An 18,580-nucleotide genomic window follows, 5' to 3' on the forward strand; every position below is an offset into this window, starting at 1 on the left:
TCCCTGCATCCAGTTACAATATCACTGTCTATTATTAGGGGGCCCAATTTCTCTTAGCCACTCACTGTTAATAGATTTGGAAAACGATTGAGTGCCGTCCCTGATATCCCTTGCATTTGATTTCTGGTGTACTTTCTGTAACTCTTCCCATTTTCTTTGTATCTCTTTCCTGTCTTCGTTTTTATCCTGTCCATGGAATCTGTCTGTCTTGTTTCTTTTAAAAGCCCTTTCTTTTAATTTCATACTGATTCTTCTCTTTTTGGCCAAGTTTGTCTAATTGCACGAGTGCCCTTAAGGGATATGTGCAGATCTTATATTTTACCAAATACTTTTGTGAACACCTCACACGATTCATAAGTAGTTTTGTTATTAATAGTACTGCCCAATCTATGTAGTTAATTTCTGTTTCTGGTTCGTATTTCCAAATTTGGTCTTATTGAGTTTTGTGGATTAACCTTCTCCCTGCCAAACCTAATATTGAATTTTATATTCTGGTCACTGGTTACCTCTGTGATACCTTGCTGATAGATTACTGGGATCATTAGCGGTGGCATGGTGGCTGATAACACCAGGAACCTGGGGTCGATTCCACTCTTGAGTGATTGGCTATGTGGAGTTAGCACATCCTCCCCATGTCTGCGTGGGTTTCCTCCGGATGCTCCACTTTCCTCATGGGTTAGGTGGATTGGCCATGCTAAATTTCACATGGTGTCCATGGATGTGCAGGCTAGGTGGATTAGCCATGGGAAATGCAGGTAAAAGGGTAGCTGTAGGTGGGCTGTTGTTTGGAGAGTCTATGTGGACTCGATTGTCCAAATGGGCTGCTTCCTATGATCCTATGATTACAAAGTCTAAATTGGATTACTCTCTTGTTTGTAGTAGGCCAGCCTTAGGACAACCCACAGTTCCTTACAACCAGGGGTATTTTGCAACAACTGTATAGGATGTTTGTGAGACCACATTTGGAGCACTATGTACAGTTTTGGTTTCTTTACTAAAGGAGAGACATACTGTCTTGCTTTGAAAGCAGTTCAGTTCACTTAAGTTGATTCCACAATGAAAAGGTTGTCTTTTGAGGAAAGGGTGAGCATACTGGGCCTACTCTAGCTGATCCTATTGGAACACATGAGATTCTGAGGGGACTTAACCGGGTAGATGCATGTTAGGATCCCATAAACAACAATGTGACAATGGCCTGTTTCTTGTGATGTTGGTTGAAAAATAAATAGAATATAGAACAGTATTACACAGGAACAGGCCCTTCAGTCCACCATGTCTGTGCCGACCATGATGCTATTCTAAACTAATCCCATCTACCCACACATGGTTCATATTCCTCTATTCCCTGCTTGCTCATTGTCTTGTCTAAATGCCTCTTAAACGTTGCTAATGTATCTGCTTCTACCACTTCACCTGGCAACGTGATCTAGGAATTTACCATCTATTGTGTAACAAACATTCCTTGCACATCTCCTTTTAACTTTCCCCTTCTCACCTTAAAACTTATGTCCTCTAGTATTTGGCATTTCCACCCTGAGAAAGAGACTCTGACTATCCACCCTATCCATGCCTCTCATACTATTATATACTTGTATCTGATTACCCCTCCACCTCTGTTGTTCTAGTGAAAATAATCAGGTTTGTCCAATCTTTCCTCATAGCTAATAACACTCCAATCCAGGCAACATCCTGGTAAACCTCTTTTGTACCCTCTCTATAGCCTTTTATCCTTCCTATAGTGTGTGACTGGAACTGCACAGAACACTCCAGATGTGGCCAAACTAAAGTCATATACAGTCGCAGCATGATTTGCCAAACTTTTATGCTTAATGTCCTGACCGATGATGGCAAGTATGCCATATGCCTTCTTTACTACCTCATCTATTTGTGTTGCCACTTTTGGGGAGCTATGGACTTGTACCCAAAGATCCCTCTGTCCATTAATGCTCCTAAGGGTCCTGTCATTTACTGTATACATTCCTCTTACATTTGCCCTCCCAAAATGCATCATCTCACATTTGTCTGGTTTAAACTCCATTTGCCATTTCTCTACCCAACTTTCCAACTGATCTATATTGTGCTGCATCCTTTAACAACCTTCCTCATTATCCACACATCCTCCAATTTTTGCATCATATGCAAACTTACCAGTCAGACTACCTGTGTTTTCATATAAGTCATTTATTTATATATTACAAACAGGAGAGATCTCAGCATTGATCCATCAGAACAGCACTGCTCCAGTCAGAAAAACATCCCTCTTACAACTACGTCTCTTCTATGACCAAGCCAATGTTGTTATCCATTTTGCCAAGTTAGCATGTGACTTAATTTCCTGGACCATAACATTTATCTCAATGCCAAATTGTTGTCACAACACCAGGGAGGACTGTCCTTCAGTAGTGCCATGGATTCTGCTGCATCTGCCTGACAGAACAGGCACTCTGTTGGCCTGAAAGGAGCATCTCCAACACTGAAGCACCCAATCAGTGCAGCACTTCAGTGCGAGAGAACTGCTCTTGGATACTGAGAGGTTATGAAACATGCGAAATAGGTTCTTCCTTGGTACTGCATGTCTGGAGAGGACATAAAACTTCTCATACATAACTGAAAGTGACATCTCTGAGCTACAGCCAGAGCCATGGGATTGATCTCTTGATGACACGTAGACTACCTGTTGGATTAGATTCCCTACAGTATGGAAACAGGTCCTTCAACCCAACAAGTCCACACCGACCCTCCGAAGAGTAACCCACCCAGACCCATTCCCTTGCCCTATATTTACTCCTAACGCTATGGGCAATTTAGCATGGCCAATTCACCTGACCCGCACATCTTTGGATTGTGGGAGGAAACCGGAGCACCCAAAGGAAAGCCACACAGACACGGGGAGAATGTGCAAAGTCCACACAGACAGTCGCCTGAGGCGGGAATCAAACCTGGGTCCCTGGTGCTGTGAGGCAGCAGTGCTAACCACTGAGCCACCGTGCCTCCCTGTTCTAGTGGCTTGGCACAATAATCAGACTCTTTTAGACTTCATGATCTGCAAGGTTTTCAGTGTAATGTTACTTGGTCCACTGAAGATCTTTGCTGAGTTTTACAGCAATCTGTCATTTTATGACCCCAGCTGGTGGCATTAAGGAACAGTCAGATACCAGAATGCAATATAAGCAATGTACTGTGGATTCTGGTGATACAAGATAAGAATTGAAAGTGCTGGAGAAACTCAGCAGGACTGGCAGTGTATGTGGAGAGAGAATCAGAGTTAATATTTGAGTCCTGTAGGACCTTCTTTTGTTCTGATATTACCTTTTGGCAGTTTTAGCTAAAACTCTCTACTGTTATACTCTCTTCCCTTTGAAATAAAGGATAGCATTCTCTCTGCCTTCCCTCTTACCTGCCAAACTTGGATGCTAACCTTTTGTGATTCAATCACAAGAACTCCCAAATCCTGTAAATTTCTGCAGTCCTTCTCCATTTAAATAAGGTCCACCACCTCTATTCAAAGAGGTATGGTGATACTGTATGAACATGATACTGATGCAGTATTACCATATGGACACCAGCTAATGTTGCAGAGATACTACATAGATACTAGCTAGTGGTACAGTGATACCAGAGAGACACTAGCGGGTGGTACGATGATGCTACATAGTCTATAGTGAAGCAGAGTATTATAATGGAGCTGATCAAATGAAGCAAGGATATTTTAAGTCAATGACAAAAGAGTATTTCTATATTTGATTCTTCATGAGGTCAGTTTAGGTTTGGCTCTTGATGCATTAAGGAGTGTTTAGAAGAGATTCTCTCACATAAAGGATTATTAACATATGTAATGCATTCTTGAAGTGGAACTTGAAGTTGAACAATCCAAGAAAGGTTTAAATGAACATCTAAAAGAAAGCAGGAATTTTGGGATATGCATTGCTGATGTGGACACAGCCACAGGTCGAAGTAAAATTTCATGTTTCTCATTCTGACTCTTTAAAGCTCTTTTTCTCATTCTCACAAACTCAATTTGTGAGGTGTTTACATCATGTAATAACAGTACCTTCTATAATGGTGTTAACATAAATCCACACAGGAGCAGAATTAGAAGAATTCACTAATATCCTCAATAATTATCATTCCTCCGTTAAACTGAAAGTTACATCCACAAGGAAAGACATAGGCGTTAAAGTTGTCAGTTATTTTGGAGAAAAGAAAAGTTTTAATTCAATACGAAAGAATATCCACTGCTGCCTCACAGCGCCAGAGACCCGGGTTCAATTCCTGCCTCAGGCGACTGTCTGTGTGGAGTTTGCACAATCTCCCTGTGTCTGCGTGGGTTTCCTTCGGGTGCTCCGGTTTCCTCCCACAGTCCAAAAATGTGCAGGTGAGGTGAATTGGCCATGCTAAATTGCCCGTAGTGTTAGGTGAAGGGATAAATGTAGGGGAATGGGCCTGGGTGGGTTGCGCTTCGGCGGGTCAGTGTTGTTGGGCCGAAGGGCCTGTTTCCACTCTATAAATAATCTAATCTAATCGAATCCGGAGATAATGCTGACTGGTGAGGTCACAGCTAATGCATTTCCAATGTATTTGCGTAAAGTTGAAAAATTTTAAGCAAGGGGTTATTACCCTTTTTACTATTTCTCAGTTCTCAATCTCAGTTTTATATTGAATTATTGAGTTAGTGTTCATATACAATAGCATCCACACACCCTTCCTTCATTATTCTTTAGTGGACCAATCCTTTCTCTAGTTACCCACTTGTTTCTTACATAAGAATAAGGCTTTGGGATTCTCCTTAATTCTGCTCGCTAAAGCTATTTCATGACCCCTTTTAGCCGACTTGATTCCTTGTTTAAGACTAGTCCTACTCTTCTGATATTCCTCTAAGGTCCGTTCTGTTCTTAGCTACCTGGACCTTATGTACGCTTCCCTTTTCCACTTGGCTAGTCATACAATTTCTCCTGTCATCCATGGTTCATGAATCTTGCCTTTCCTATCCTTTGCTTTCAACAGGCCATGCCTATCATGCACTATCTTTAAAAGCTTCCCACATATTAAATGTGGACTTCCCTCCAAATAGCTGTGTCCAATCCACATTTCCCAGCTCCTGCCTAATTTTGATATAATTGACCTTGGCCCAGTTTAATACTCTTCCCTTAGGACCACTCTCATCTTTGTCTACGAGTATTCTAAAACTTATAGAATTGTGGTCACTGTTCCCAAAGAAATCCCCCGCCGCAACTTCAACCACCTGGCCTGGCTCATTCCCCAATACCAGGTCGTATATGGCCTCTTCCTTCGTTGGGCTATTGACATACTGTTCTAGAAAACTCTCCTGGATGCTTCTTACAAATTCTGCCCCTTCCAGACCTCTGACACTAAGTGTATCCCAGTGAATGTTGGGAAAATAAAAATCTTCCATCACCTGTAGTACAGCCCCAACAATGTAACTGCACTCTTCTTATTTCTCAGCTCGACCCATAATGCCTCACTGCTCAAGCCCTCCTTTAGCACAGCCGTGATATCATCCCTAACAAACAATGCAACTCCTCCCCCACTTTTACTTCCATCCCTGTCTTGTCTGAAGTGTCGATATCCTGGAACATTTAGTTGCCAATCATGCCCTTCCTTCAACCAAGTCTCTGTGATTGCAATAACATCATACTCCCAGACACCAATCCAAGCCCTTAGTTCATCTGCCCAATTCATTTGTGAGGAATTAATTGCATCAGTGATTTCAATCTTACCTGGCTGGCAGTTAGTTCAGTATTCTTTTCTGGTAGGCCACCCCACACCCCCTTTCTGTCTTTTTCCCCTGCACCCCATTTTCTTTGGAGCCGCCTTCTTCAGCATCGAGACACCTCCTCCCCACTGTTACTATTTCTCCAACACCACTGGCCCCAGCAAAAGACTCCTCGTTGACTCACTCACTAACTACTGCCAATTACTTTCCCAATGTTCACTGCTCCAATCACAGGCTGTTTCTCTCCTGTGTTTGAGTCTTATCAACAAGAATGTGATTGGAGGGGCAGCTCCTGACCGATTCTGTCTCTTCCACATGTAGGGCCACCTATTCTCTGATGAATTTCCCCGCGATTGAAATTTCCCTCTGTGTTTTGGAGGTAAATTCATGTAATGCGGTCAGCAGCGAAAACAAAAGCCACATAGTTTAAGGGTAATTAGGGACGGGCAACAAATGTTGGCCTGACCAGTGATGTCCACATGGCTGAACTTTTAGAAAGTGTTAAAAATTTTTCAAAAGTGCTTGAATCATCTGGTAGTTTGAAGTGTTTCTGAAGAACTGAGACCCCAACCTCAAAAAGTATGAATATTTACCAATATTATTTTAAAAATCATGAACTAGTTTTATCTTTCCCTTCTGTTAGGGACATAAGAGGCAACTAGCATTTGTTTTTAACCTCATTAATGAAACAGAAGTGGTAAAGTGAAAACTTGCATTTCTGTTACATTTCTCACAACCCCAGGATGTGCCATTATGCTCCGCAGCCAAGTTTGAAGGACATAAAGTAGGAAATGCAGTTGTGAATTTGCACATAGCAAGATCCCATTAACAGAAATGAAATAAATGGCCAAAATCATCTTTTTGTTTTCTTGTGAAGGATAAGTGTTAGCTAGAATCCTGGAGGAACTTGTCATTTCTATTTTCAGTATCTATTATCTTCACCGAAGAGGGCAAACAGGTACTCACTTCAATGAAAAGCGACTTCTATGACAGTGCAGCACTTCATCTCAGGGCTGAGGATTATATCAGGGCCCAGAACTGCTCCTTCCTTAGCACTGCCTTGAAGTGTTAGCCTGGATTAACAGTTCCGGTTTCTACAGTGGACATGAGCCGACAATGACAACTCAAGGAAGAGAAATATAATTCAGACATGGCTTTCAGCAGATTGTGTTCTCGATGTTCCCATAACAAAGTCCTCTCTTATGTAAAGAAGTAAATGGATGTAATGGGGGAAAGAGTGCTCACATCTTCTATCAGTTCCACCATTGGGTATTAGTTCAGTATTCAGAATCACATCTTCCCCTCATTCAGGTAGTTAAAAGCATCAAAGAAAGTGTATCAGAGAAGTTTAAGGGATCAAAATCTGATCAATCTTCAGGATCTTCTGGCCTACATCCTAGGATTCTAAAATAAAAAAGGTGCAGAGATAGTGATGCACTTAGAGATGTACAGCATAGAAACAGATCCTTCGGTCCAACCCGTCCATGCCGACCAGATATCCCAACCCAATCTAGTCCCACCTGCCAGCACCCGGTCCATATCCCTCCAAACCCTTCCTATTCATATACCCATCCAAATGCCTCTTAAATGTTGCAATTGTACCAGCCTCCACCACTTCCTCTGGCAGCTCATTCCATACACGTACCACCCTCTGCGTGAAAAAGTTGCCCCTTAGGTCTCTTTTATATCTTTCCCCTCTCACCCTAAACCTATGCTCTCTAGTTCTAGACTCCCCGACCCCAGGGAAAAGACTTTGTCTATTTATCCTATCCATGCCCCTCATAATTTTGTAAACCTCTATAAGGTCACCCCTCAGTCTCCGACGCTCCAGGGAAAACAGCCCCAGCCTGTTCAGCCTCTCCCTATAGCTCAGATCCTCCAACCCTGGCAATATCCTTGTAAATCTTTTCTGAACCCTTTCAAGTTTCACAACATCTTTCCATTAGGAAGGAGACCAGAATTGCACGCAATATTCCAACAGCGGCCTAACCAATGTCCTGTACAGCCGCAACATGACCTCGCAACTCCAGTACTCAATGCTCTGACCAATAAAGGAAAGCACACCGAACGCTGCCTTCACTATCCTATCTACCTGCGAGTCCACTTTCAAGGAGCTATGAACCTGCACTCCAAGGTCTCTTTGTTCAGCAACACTCCCTAGGACCTTTGATTTTCCAAAATTCCCTAGATTTTAAAACTGTCCTAATGGATTAGAAATTAGGAAATGCAGTACTGCTTTTCAAGGAGAGAGAGAGAGAGAGAGAGAGACAAAACCAGGAATAGTAGGCCTGACATCAGTCGTCGTGGAAATTTTTATGAGTAAAATTTTGACATAGTACTGACAAAATTATATAAAGTCAATGTGGTTTTATTGAATAGGGGATTATGTTTGATAAATTTATTTTGAGGATTTAACTAGAAGGGTGGATAAGGGGGAACCAGTAGATGTGGTGTAACATTTCTAAAAGTCATTTTATAAGGTGCCACACAAAAGATTAGTCAACTAAATAAGGGCTCATGGAGTTGAGGTGATATATTAACATAAATAGTGGACCGTGTAATGAATGTGAAACAGAGAATAGGGATAACTGGAATCTTTTTAAGTTGTCAGGCTGTCATGAGGACAGTGCTGCCAAAATCAGTGCTGGAAATTTGGCTATTGTGAATCATTGAGAATCTATATTCACGACTTTAACAAAAAGACAGAAAGTGATGCATCAACATTTGCTGATGATATTGGCTGTGGAAACCAGAGTTTGATTAGATTAGATTCCCTACAGTGTGGAAACAGGCTCTTTGGCCCAACAGGTCCACACTGACCCTCTGAAGAGCAACCTACCCAGACCCATTCCCCTCTGACTAATGCACCTAACACTACAGGCAATTTAGCGTGGCCAATTCAGCTAACCTGTACATTTTTGGACTGTGGGAGGAAACCGGAGCACCCGGAGGAAACCCACACAGACACGGGGAGAATGTGCAAACTCCACACAGACAGTTGCCCAAGGTGGAAATTGAACCTGGGTCCCTGGTGCTGTGAGGCAGCAGTGCTAACCACTGTGTCACCGTGCCGTCCTAACGACAGGTGTGAGCAGGACACAGGTTGCAAAGAGTTGAAGTGACTGTGAGTGTTTTGTGGAGAATTGTGTTGCTATTCAGTTTGGTCATACTAATAGAAAACCAGAATAACTTTAAAAAAATGCAAAATGTTAATTGCTGCTGCTTTCATACAAAGAACACAGGAAGTAAATTCCTGTATAACAAGCACTTAGGATGAACAAATGGCATGTTGGCCTCTATTGTGAGATGATTGGAGTACAAGAATGAAGAGCTTTTGGGACAAGACTCACCTGGAATACTGTGTGCAGTTTTGATGTCCATTTTGGAAAAAGCATAAACTTGTATTAGACACAGTACAGTGAAGATTCATGGGATTGGTTCCTGGGTAGAGGGAATTGACCTTTGATGAGGGGCTGAATAGTTTGGGTCTACATTATTTATAGTTTGGAAGAACTAGAGCTGAGCTCATTGAAATATGCAAGATTCTTAAGTAATTTGACAGGCTGGACAGTGAGAGGTTGTTCGCACTGATGGAGGACACAGGGACACTGTCTCAGGATAGGGAGTCAACAATTTAGACTGAAATAAGAGAAATCTCTTCACTTAGCAGATTGTGAATCTTTGGAATTCTCTGCAATGGATTGCCGAGGTGCTGGGTGGTTTTGTTAGGTTAGCTTAGGTGCAGAATAAAGTGAGCAGTGTGGGTTCAATCCCTGTCCCAGCTGTGGTAGTTAATGAAGACCTGTCCCCATACCTTATGCCGTGCTTGCAGAGTGGTTACCTTCAAGCTATAGATAACCAATTGTCTTTTTTCAGGAGGAATACCTATGATCCTTTGTGGACTCTGGCTGTGTACCTACCCCAGTTATTCTATTGTTCAGTATATTCAGGATTAAGATTGAGCTATTTATAATCTCACAGGGTCTCAAGGGGTGTGGAGAGGTGGCAGGAAAGAGAAATTGAGGCAGAATTCAGCACTAATCATCCCGAATGGTGGAGGTGGCTCAGTGCTCTACTGTACTCCTGCTGCGGTCTCTCATGTCCTTGTGTTCCCTAGGATATGAACTCAGTTGCTGTATGTTAACTTGTCTTTAATAGTACGATGGAGTTTTGTGGCTATGACACTCTAGAAGATTTCTAATTCTACCAATGCCATCCAAGCGGCAACAAGGATGTCAAAGGGAAAGAGTGAGCAATGCAGGGGCAAGTCACCCAGGTGGTCATCATATACATCCGATAGGAAATATAAGGTAACAAAGCAGGAACTACAGGTTTCTTGACTGTTTTCTACCCGGGATGAAAAATGAACTAGAATGAAAAACATTAGTGTGAAAACATTTCAGTAAATCATAAGAATTATTTAATGAAGTGGCTGAGTGATTATGGCCCGTCTGAGTGGGTACCCTTTCTAAGAAACAGACAGACTAAAGCAGGTTCAGAAAACTTACCCAAGGAGAGAGTTTGTAGATGTAATGTCACTCGGCTAGTAATCTGGAGACCTGGGCTACTGCTTTGGGACCTGGGTTCATGGTCCACCTCACTAGCTGATGGAATTTAGATTCATTTAATAAATAAGGAAGATGAAGTTAGTCTCAATTATGGGTACCAGGATGACTATCACGGTTTGATGTTAAAAATGAAGCTGGTCCTTAAAACTCTTCAGGGAAGGAAATCTGTCATCCTGCAGTAACTCCATACCCATAGCAATGCATTGTCTCTTAACTACTCATTGAAATGCCCTAAGAAGCCATTCTATTCCGCGATAGTTAGGGATGGGCAACAAATGTTGCCCTGTCTGTTGAGTTTCACATTTCACGAACGAATAAACAAAAAACTTCGGTTAATTTACTTGTAAATACACCTTATTTTTTCACTTTTTGCATTTTTGTGTTCACCAAATGTGAGAGGGGCATTGAAGAAGTTAACATGTATGTACTTATCTGTTTTAGGTATGGAGAGTGCGATCACACTGTGGCAGTTCCTGCTGCAGTTACTGCTTGACCAAAAACATGAACATCTGATCTGCTGGACGTCCAATGATGGAGAATTCAAACTCCTTAAGGCAGAAGAGGTTGCTAAACTTTGGGGACTAAGGAAAAACAAAACCAACATGAACTATGATAAACTGAGCCGAGCCCTTCGATATTATTATGATAAGGTATTTATGCTCCTGTGAACAGAAGAAATTTAAACCATTTTGTTCTGACATAGAAACTGGAGCTGGGAATTAGATTTCACAAAGCAGTGTAAAGAGGGAGGTTGGATAGTACAGTGTATTAACAATAGGCTACAGTACTGTAGGAGTGGGGTATGGTACACTGGGGATGGAGTACAGTGTGTTTAGTGCGTATTTTGTGAATATGGGTTCAGTATATTGGGAGCATTACCATTGTATTGAAGATTGGGTGCAATATATTGGGGAAGGTGTGAAGTATTTTGAAGACAGTATATTGGGAATGGAAGTACAGTGTCTTACTAATGGCTATAGTATACACTGAATTCTTAAAGCAATTAGTAGATTGGGGATCCATTAGTGTGGGATATGAGCTTGTTTCTGCACATGCCAATGGGAATTCAGGCCTAATACTCTGGAGGTGGAGATCCCAATCCCAGTCTCCCAATGTGATTGTTTCCCACAAGAAAGGAGGGTTAAATCAATGCGGGAATCTTTTTCTCCCCAGTTATGCATTTTACATTTGATCCTGATTTTAATCTGACTTTGGGAGATTGGGCTAAGATTAGCAGCATATCTTGCCACTGTGTGAGGAAAACCTAAAAATGGAGAGGAGGAAACATCTTGAAGGTGGAGCAGGAACTCCAAAGGAAAGGAGAATTTGATGGTTTCCTGGTATGTAACTGAGATATTTCCTCAGAACTAAGGAATGCAGGAATGTAAGAAATAGGAGCAGAAGTAGCCCTTTCAACCTGTTGAGCATCATTCTCTATTTGAAAATATCCTGTTTAGGTTGCACATGAACAACCCCTTCCCACTCAATCACCTTATCCTTAATTGTGGGCGGCACGGTGGCACAGTGGTTAGCACTGCTGCCTCACAGTGCCAGAGACCCGGGTTCAATTCCCGCCTCAGGTGACTGACTGTGTGGAGTTTGCACGTTCTCCCCGTGTCTGCGTGGGTTTCCTCTGGGTGCTACGGTTTCCTCCCACAGTCCAAAGATGTGCTCGGTCAGGTGAATTGGCCATGCTAAATTGCCCGTAGTGTTAGGTTAGGGGTATGGGTGGGTTGCGCTTCGGCGGGTCGGTGTGGGCTTGTTGGGCCAAAGGGCCTGTTTCCACACTGTAATGTAATCTAATCTAATCTAATTCTTTGAGTGTCCAAATATCGGTTGGTCTCTGTCTTAAATATATACAAGACTGAGCCCTCTGAGGTTGAGAATTCCAAAGCTTCACATCCCTTTGTGTGAAGAAATCTCTCCTCAGCTCAGTCCTAAATGATCAACCCCTTATCCCATGTTCTAGATTCCTCTGTTAAAGAAAACCTTTCAGTGCCTGCCCTGTCAAATCCGTTTTGTTTCTGTGAGAGTTGCTGCCCCCTGCTGGCTGCAGTCACTGTATCACTGGCTGAAAGGTAACACTGCGCATGAGCTGAGGTGAGTGCATTCAGTATTTATTTTTAAACTGCTAGTTACAACCTTTAAGTCTGCAGACAAACAGAAATCTTTCTTCAGCTGAAATTCTTTCTCTGTTCAAATATCAAAAAAATGCCTTTTGTCATGTGCTGCTAAAGATGTTTAATAGTAAGGCAGTTCTGAAGGCAGCTTTTTCTCAAAGAAAGTCAGAACAAAATTAATGACAACGTGATCGATTCATAACTACACTTCTAATTCACTTCCAATCATTTACAAAATGAGATAACCTGAAAACTAATAAACTGAGGGAAAATTTTCAGTAGCTGGATTAGAACATTGTTCTACAGGCACAGAGAACACATGTCATAATGGTGAGCCTGCTTAAATGTTAAATGGTGTTGGTTTATTCTTTCACAAGATGAGGGGATTGCTGGATAGGCCAGTGTTTATTACTCATCTCAGATTTCACAGAGGGCTGTTCAGAGTCAACCACATTGCTGGGGGATCTGGAGTCACATGTAGACCAGACCAGTTAAGGACAGCAGTTACCATTCCTAAAGGACATGTGGATGTTTTGCAACAATTAACAATGGTTTCACGGTCATCATTAGAGTCTAAATTTTTACTGAATTCACATTCCAGCATCTGGCATGACAGGATTCAAACACAGATCCCCAGAATATTCTGCTCTGAAGATGGGTCACTGGACTTGAATCAATAATTCTGCTTTCTTTCCACAGATGCTGCCAGACCTGCTGAGCTTCACCAGCACTTTCTGCTTTTGTCCCCAGACCTTTGTCTAGGTTGCTGGCTTAATAGTCTATTGATAATACTATCACTATCACCTCCCCTTTAGAGTGCTGCAGGTTAACTCTGGTTCCAGTGTTTGAACTCCGCTCCAGATTGCAAAGGGTGTCCTCTAGGAGCAGGCTGGATGGATCATTGTCTGCACTGGGTTTGATTTTGTCTGTGTATCTCTGCTAATGATAGTCAGAATTTAGATTGTCACTTTGTGGGAAATAGAGGAAATAAGCTGTGCATTTGGAGCCCTCCCAGTGAGTAGGATTGGCATTTATTGAATGGGAGTTTTAATCCCCTTTGCCTCACCTGCAAGTACTTGATGCAGCCATTATTCCTCACACAGGCCACAATGTGTCCCGCCTGCCTTTCTATTTAAGAATCCGAAACTACTTGGTACAGTTTTTATCCTTTAACAAAATAAAGACATCATTGATAAAGTGAGCAATGTCGGCCATCACTCAAATTCCTTGTAGAGATCTACAGCACAGAAAAAGGACTATCGTGTCCACACCAGTCTTAAATAACCACCTAACTATTCTAAATCAAATTTTCAACACTTGGCCCATAATCTCGGTGTCGCAAGTGCACATCTAAATACTTCTTAAATGTTATGAGGGTTTCTGCCTTTACTACCCTTACTGGAAATGAGTTCCAGATTCCCACCACCCTCTGGATGCAAACTTTTTTACTCACATCCCCTTTGTCCCTTACCTTAAATCCAATGATCCTGTCACCAAGGAGAAAAGTTTCTTCCTGTCTATCCTATGCTTCTCATAATTTTATATATCTCAATTATAACCCTTCTCAATCTCCTTTGTTTGAAGGAAAACAACTGCAGTCTCTCCAATCTCACTTCATAACTGAAACTCTCCCGGCCCAACAACATCCTGGCAAATCTCCCATGTGCACTCTCCCAGAGCTATCACATCCCTCCTAGAATATGGATTCCAGAACGGCAGGCGATCGTGGCTCTGTGGGCTGTTTCAGAGGGCAGCTCAGAGTCAATTACGTTGCTGTGTGTATGGAGTCACATGTAGAATAAGGAAGATTTTATTTTTGATTCATTTCTCAGTGGCTAGTTTCATGCAACACATTCAAATCCAAATCTGTTTGTTGCATTACCTTTAAAGAAGATGGGCTAAACATATTAGCTTCTTAGAAAGATAGGAGCAGGAATAGGCTATTTGGCCCCTAGAGCCATTCAATCATCCAACTGTGTGGAACCCCACTAGTCACTGCCTGTCACTCAGACAATTACCTGTTTATTTCTACCCTGTTTCCTATCAGCAAGCCAGTTCTCTAGCCACGTCAATACATTAGCCCCCAATCCCACTTGCTGTAATTTTACCCACTAATCTCTGATATGGGACCATTTTGAAAGTCCAAGCAGCCACATCGACTGGCTCCTCCTTATCAAGTCTACTAGTTAAATCCTCAAAAAATTCCAATAAGTTTGTCGAGCATGATTTCCTCTTTGTAGATCTGTGCTGACTCTGTAACCTCCTGTCACGGTTTTCCAGTGAACCATTTTTCTTTCATGAACCACAGCAGTCCATCAGATGGAGATACATTCATAGTCCTAAAGGGATACGTGTTTCATCTGGATTGGCTTTTAGAATGGACAGGTAACAGGTTCTAGAATCTTGGAGGAACTACTGTTGAGACCATAAGACGTAGGAGATGCTGTTCAGCCCACTGAATCTGCTGAGCCATTCAATGAGATCATGGCTGATCTGATATAAAAGCAGAAATTGCTGGAGATGCTCAGCAGGTCTGGCAGCATCTGTGGAGAGAAAGCAGAGTTAACATTTTGAGTTCAGAACTGGTTCCAAAACTGGACCCAAAATACTAACTCTGCTTTCTCTCCAAAGGTGTTGCCCGACCTGCTGAGTTTCTCCACAGATTCACCACCGTCTAAAGAAGAAATTCCTTCTTATCTGCGTCTTAATTGCGTGACCCTTTAATCTGAGATTATGCCATCTGGTCCTCAACTCTTCCCACAAGGGAAAGCAAGTTTTTGGAATTGACCCTGTCAAGCCCCCTAAGAGTCTTGTATGTTTCGATAAGATCACCTCTCACTCTACTAAGCTACAGTGAATACCGGCCCAAGCTACTCAACCTGTTCTCAGAAGACAGTTCCTCCATCAGCCTAATTAAGTTTCTATGGACGACCCCCAATGCCAGTATATCTTTCTTAAGAAAAGGGACCCCAAAACTGTTCACAGTATTCTAGCTGTGGTCTGACACGTGCCTTGTATAGTTTTAACAAGACCTGTCTGTTTTTATACTCTATTCTCTTCGAAATAAAGGCCAGCATTCCATTTGTCTTCCCTCTTTACTAACTTGTAAGCTAGGTTTTTTGTGATTTATCCCTTTATTCCATAGATTTCTACAGTCCTTCTCCATTTAAATAATATTTCGCTCCTCCACTTGCCGAAGTAAGTAACCATGAGGTTATATTCAAATTTTTGCCCGATCATTTAATCTGTCTCTCCCTCTCTACAGATTCATAGAACATAGAACATAGAAGAATACAGCGCAGTACAGGCCCTTCGGCCCTCGATGTTGCGCCGATCCAAGCCCACCTAACCTACACTAACCCACTATCCTCCATATACCTATCCAATGCCCGCTTAAATACCCATAAAGAGGGAGAGTCCACCACTGCTACTGGCAGGGCATTCCATGAACTTACGACTCGCTGAGTGAAGAACCTACCCCTAACATCAGTCCTATATCTACCCCCCCTTAATTTAAAGCTATGCCCCCTTGTAATAGCTGACTCCATACGTGGAAAAAGGTTCTCACTGTCAACCCTATCTAACCCTCTAATCATCTTGTACACCTCTATCAAGTCCCCCCTAAACCTTCTTTTCTCCAATGAAAACAACCCCAAGTGCCTCAGCCTTTCCTCATAGGATCTTCCTACCATACCAGGCAACATCCTGGTAAACTTCCTCTGCACCCGTTCCAGTGCCTCCACATCCTTCCTATAGTATGGCGACCAAAACTGCACACAATATTCCAGATGCGGCCGCACCAGAGTCTTATACAACTGCAGCATGACCTGAGGACTCCGGAACTCAATTCCTCTACCAATAAAAGCCAGTACGCCATATGCCTTCTTCACTGCACTATTTACCTGGGTGGCAACTTTCAGAGATCTGTGTACATGGACACCAAGATCCCTCTGCTCTTCCACACTACCAAGTATCCGACCATTAGCCCAGTACCCCATCTTTTTGTTACTCTTACCAAAGTGAATCACCTCACACTTAGCTACATTGAACTCCATTTGCCACCTTTCTGCCCAGCTCTGCAGCTTCTCTATATCCCGCTGTAACCTGCCACATCCTTCCTCACTGTCTACAACTCCTCCGACTTTCGTATCATCCGCAAACTTGCTCACCCAACCGTCTAACCCTTCCTCCAGGTCATTTATAAAAATGACAAACAGCAATGGTCCCAAAACAGATCCTTGCGGAACACCGCTAGTGACGGCACTCCAAGATGAACCTTTGCCATCAACTACTACCCTCTGTCTTCTTCCAGCCAGCCAATTCCTAATCCAAACCTCCAACTCACCCTCAATGCCATATCTCTGTATTTTCTGCAGTAGCCTACCATGGGGGACCTTATCAAACGCCTTACTAAAATCCATATATACCACATCTTCCTTGTGTCATCGTCACTACCTGCCTTCCCACCTGTCTTTGTGTCATGCATAAAGTTGGCTATAGTACATTCACTTTTCTCATCCACATCAGTAATATATTTGCAAATGATTGTGGCTCCAGCACTGATTCCTTTGGCATTCCACTACCTACAGGTTACCATCCTAACAATATTCCCATGATCCCAACTCTGTTTTCCGTTGAGTCTTTTCAAAAAATATTAACTGCTTTCTCGCAACAGATGCTGCCACACCTGCTGAGTCTCACCAGTAACTCTGTTTCTGCCTCTATCCATACTAATGTATGACCTCCAACACCATGGACTCGTACCTTATTAAGTAGCCTAATGTTGGTACCTTATCCAAAGTCTCTGAAACACATGCATTGTGTCCCTTTATCTATGCTGTTTGTTATCTCCTCAAAGAATTCTAATAAATTTGTCACATATTATCTCCCTTTCATGAAGCCATGCTGACTCTGCTTGATCATGTTATGTATTTTGAAATGCTCTGCTATTACATCCTATGTTATAAACTCTATATCTCCGAGTAGTTCCAGAGATGTAGAGGAAAGGATAGCAAAGATGATTCTGGATAGGATAGCAACAGGATGGTTGTTATGGAGGACTTTGAGCAGGTTTTTCCTGACACAGTATGTAGACAGCCCAACAAGGGGCAAGACCACATTAGATTTGGTACTGGTAATGAACCCAGATTCTGAATTAGTGGTGCTGGAAGAGCACAGCAGTTCAGGCAGCATCCGAGGAGCAGTAAAGTTGATGTTTCGGGCAGAAGCCCTTCATCAGGAATAAAGGCAGAGAGCCGGAAGGGTGGAGAGATAAGCTAGAGGAGGGTGGGGATGAGGAGAAAGTAGCATAGAGTACAATAGGTGAGTGGGGGAGGGGACGAAGGTGGAATGGTTAGGTGGAAAAGAAGATAGGCAGGTAGGACAAGTCATGGGGACAATGCTGAGCTGGAAGTTTGGAACTAGGATGAGGTGGGGGAAGGGGAAATGAGGAAATTGGTGAAGTCCACATTGATGCCCTGGGGTTGAAGTGTTCCGAGGCGGAAGATGAGGCGTTCTTCCTCCAGGCGTCTGGTGGTGAGGGAGCGGCGGTGAAGGAGGCCCACGACCTCCATGTCCTCGGCAGAGTGGGAGGGGAAGTTGAAATGTTGGGCCACAGGGCGGTGTGGTTGATTGGTGTGGGTGTCCCGGAGATGTTCCCTAAAGTGCTCCTCTACAGTGGGGAGACTGGACGCCAGTCCAGAATCTGGTTTCCAGCATCTGCAGTCATTGTTTTTACCTGGTAATGAACCCAGTCAGGTGTTAGATTTGGAGGTAGGTGAGCACTTTGGGATAATGACCACAATTCAGTTATGTTTACTTTAGTGATGGAAAGGGATAGGTATAAACCGGAGGGCAAGCATTATAGCTGGGGGAAAAGCAATTATGATGTGATTAGGCAAGATTTAGGATGCATAGGATGGGGAAGGAAACTGCAGGGGATGGGCACAATTGAAATGTGGAGCTTATTCAAGGAACAGCTACGGTGGGTCCTTGATAAGTATGTACCTGTCAGGCAGGGAGAAAGTGATTGAGCGAGGAAGCCGTGGTTTACTAAAGAAGTTGAATCGCTTGTCTAAAAGAAGAAGAAGGCTTATGTTAGGATGAGATGTGAAGGCTCAGTTAGAGTGCTAGAGAGTTACAAGTTAGCCAGGAAAGAC

At 42.8% G+C, this 18,580-nt stretch overlaps 1 protein-coding gene across 4 annotated transcripts in view; it reads left to right on the forward strand.

The window, feature by feature from the left end:
* Window positions 1–18,580, forward strand: part of elk3 (ETS transcription factor ELK3) — an 88,855-nt gene that overhangs the window by 40,903 nt on the left and 29,372 nt on the right. For 2 of the 4 annotated variants that reach the window (XM_072562400.1, XM_072562398.1), the window contains exon 2: window positions 10,744–10,952. In XM_072562400.1, the coding sequence (XP_072418501.1) occupies window positions 10,746–10,952 (207 nt within the window). In that variant the 5' untranslated portion in view covers window positions 10,744–10,745. Of the gene's footprint in view, window positions 1–9,892; window positions 10,045–10,743; window positions 10,953–18,580 lie in introns of those variants that run through there. The other 2 variants (XM_072562399.1, XM_072562401.1) reach the window with 2 other exon arrangements.

Source organism: Chiloscyllium punctatum, chromosome 44, assembly GCF_047496795.1.
Source record: "Chiloscyllium punctatum isolate Juve2018m chromosome 44, sChiPun1.3, whole genome shotgun sequence".
NCBI classification, from domain to species: domain Eukaryota; kingdom Metazoa; phylum Chordata; class Chondrichthyes; order Orectolobiformes; family Hemiscylliidae; genus Chiloscyllium; species Chiloscyllium punctatum.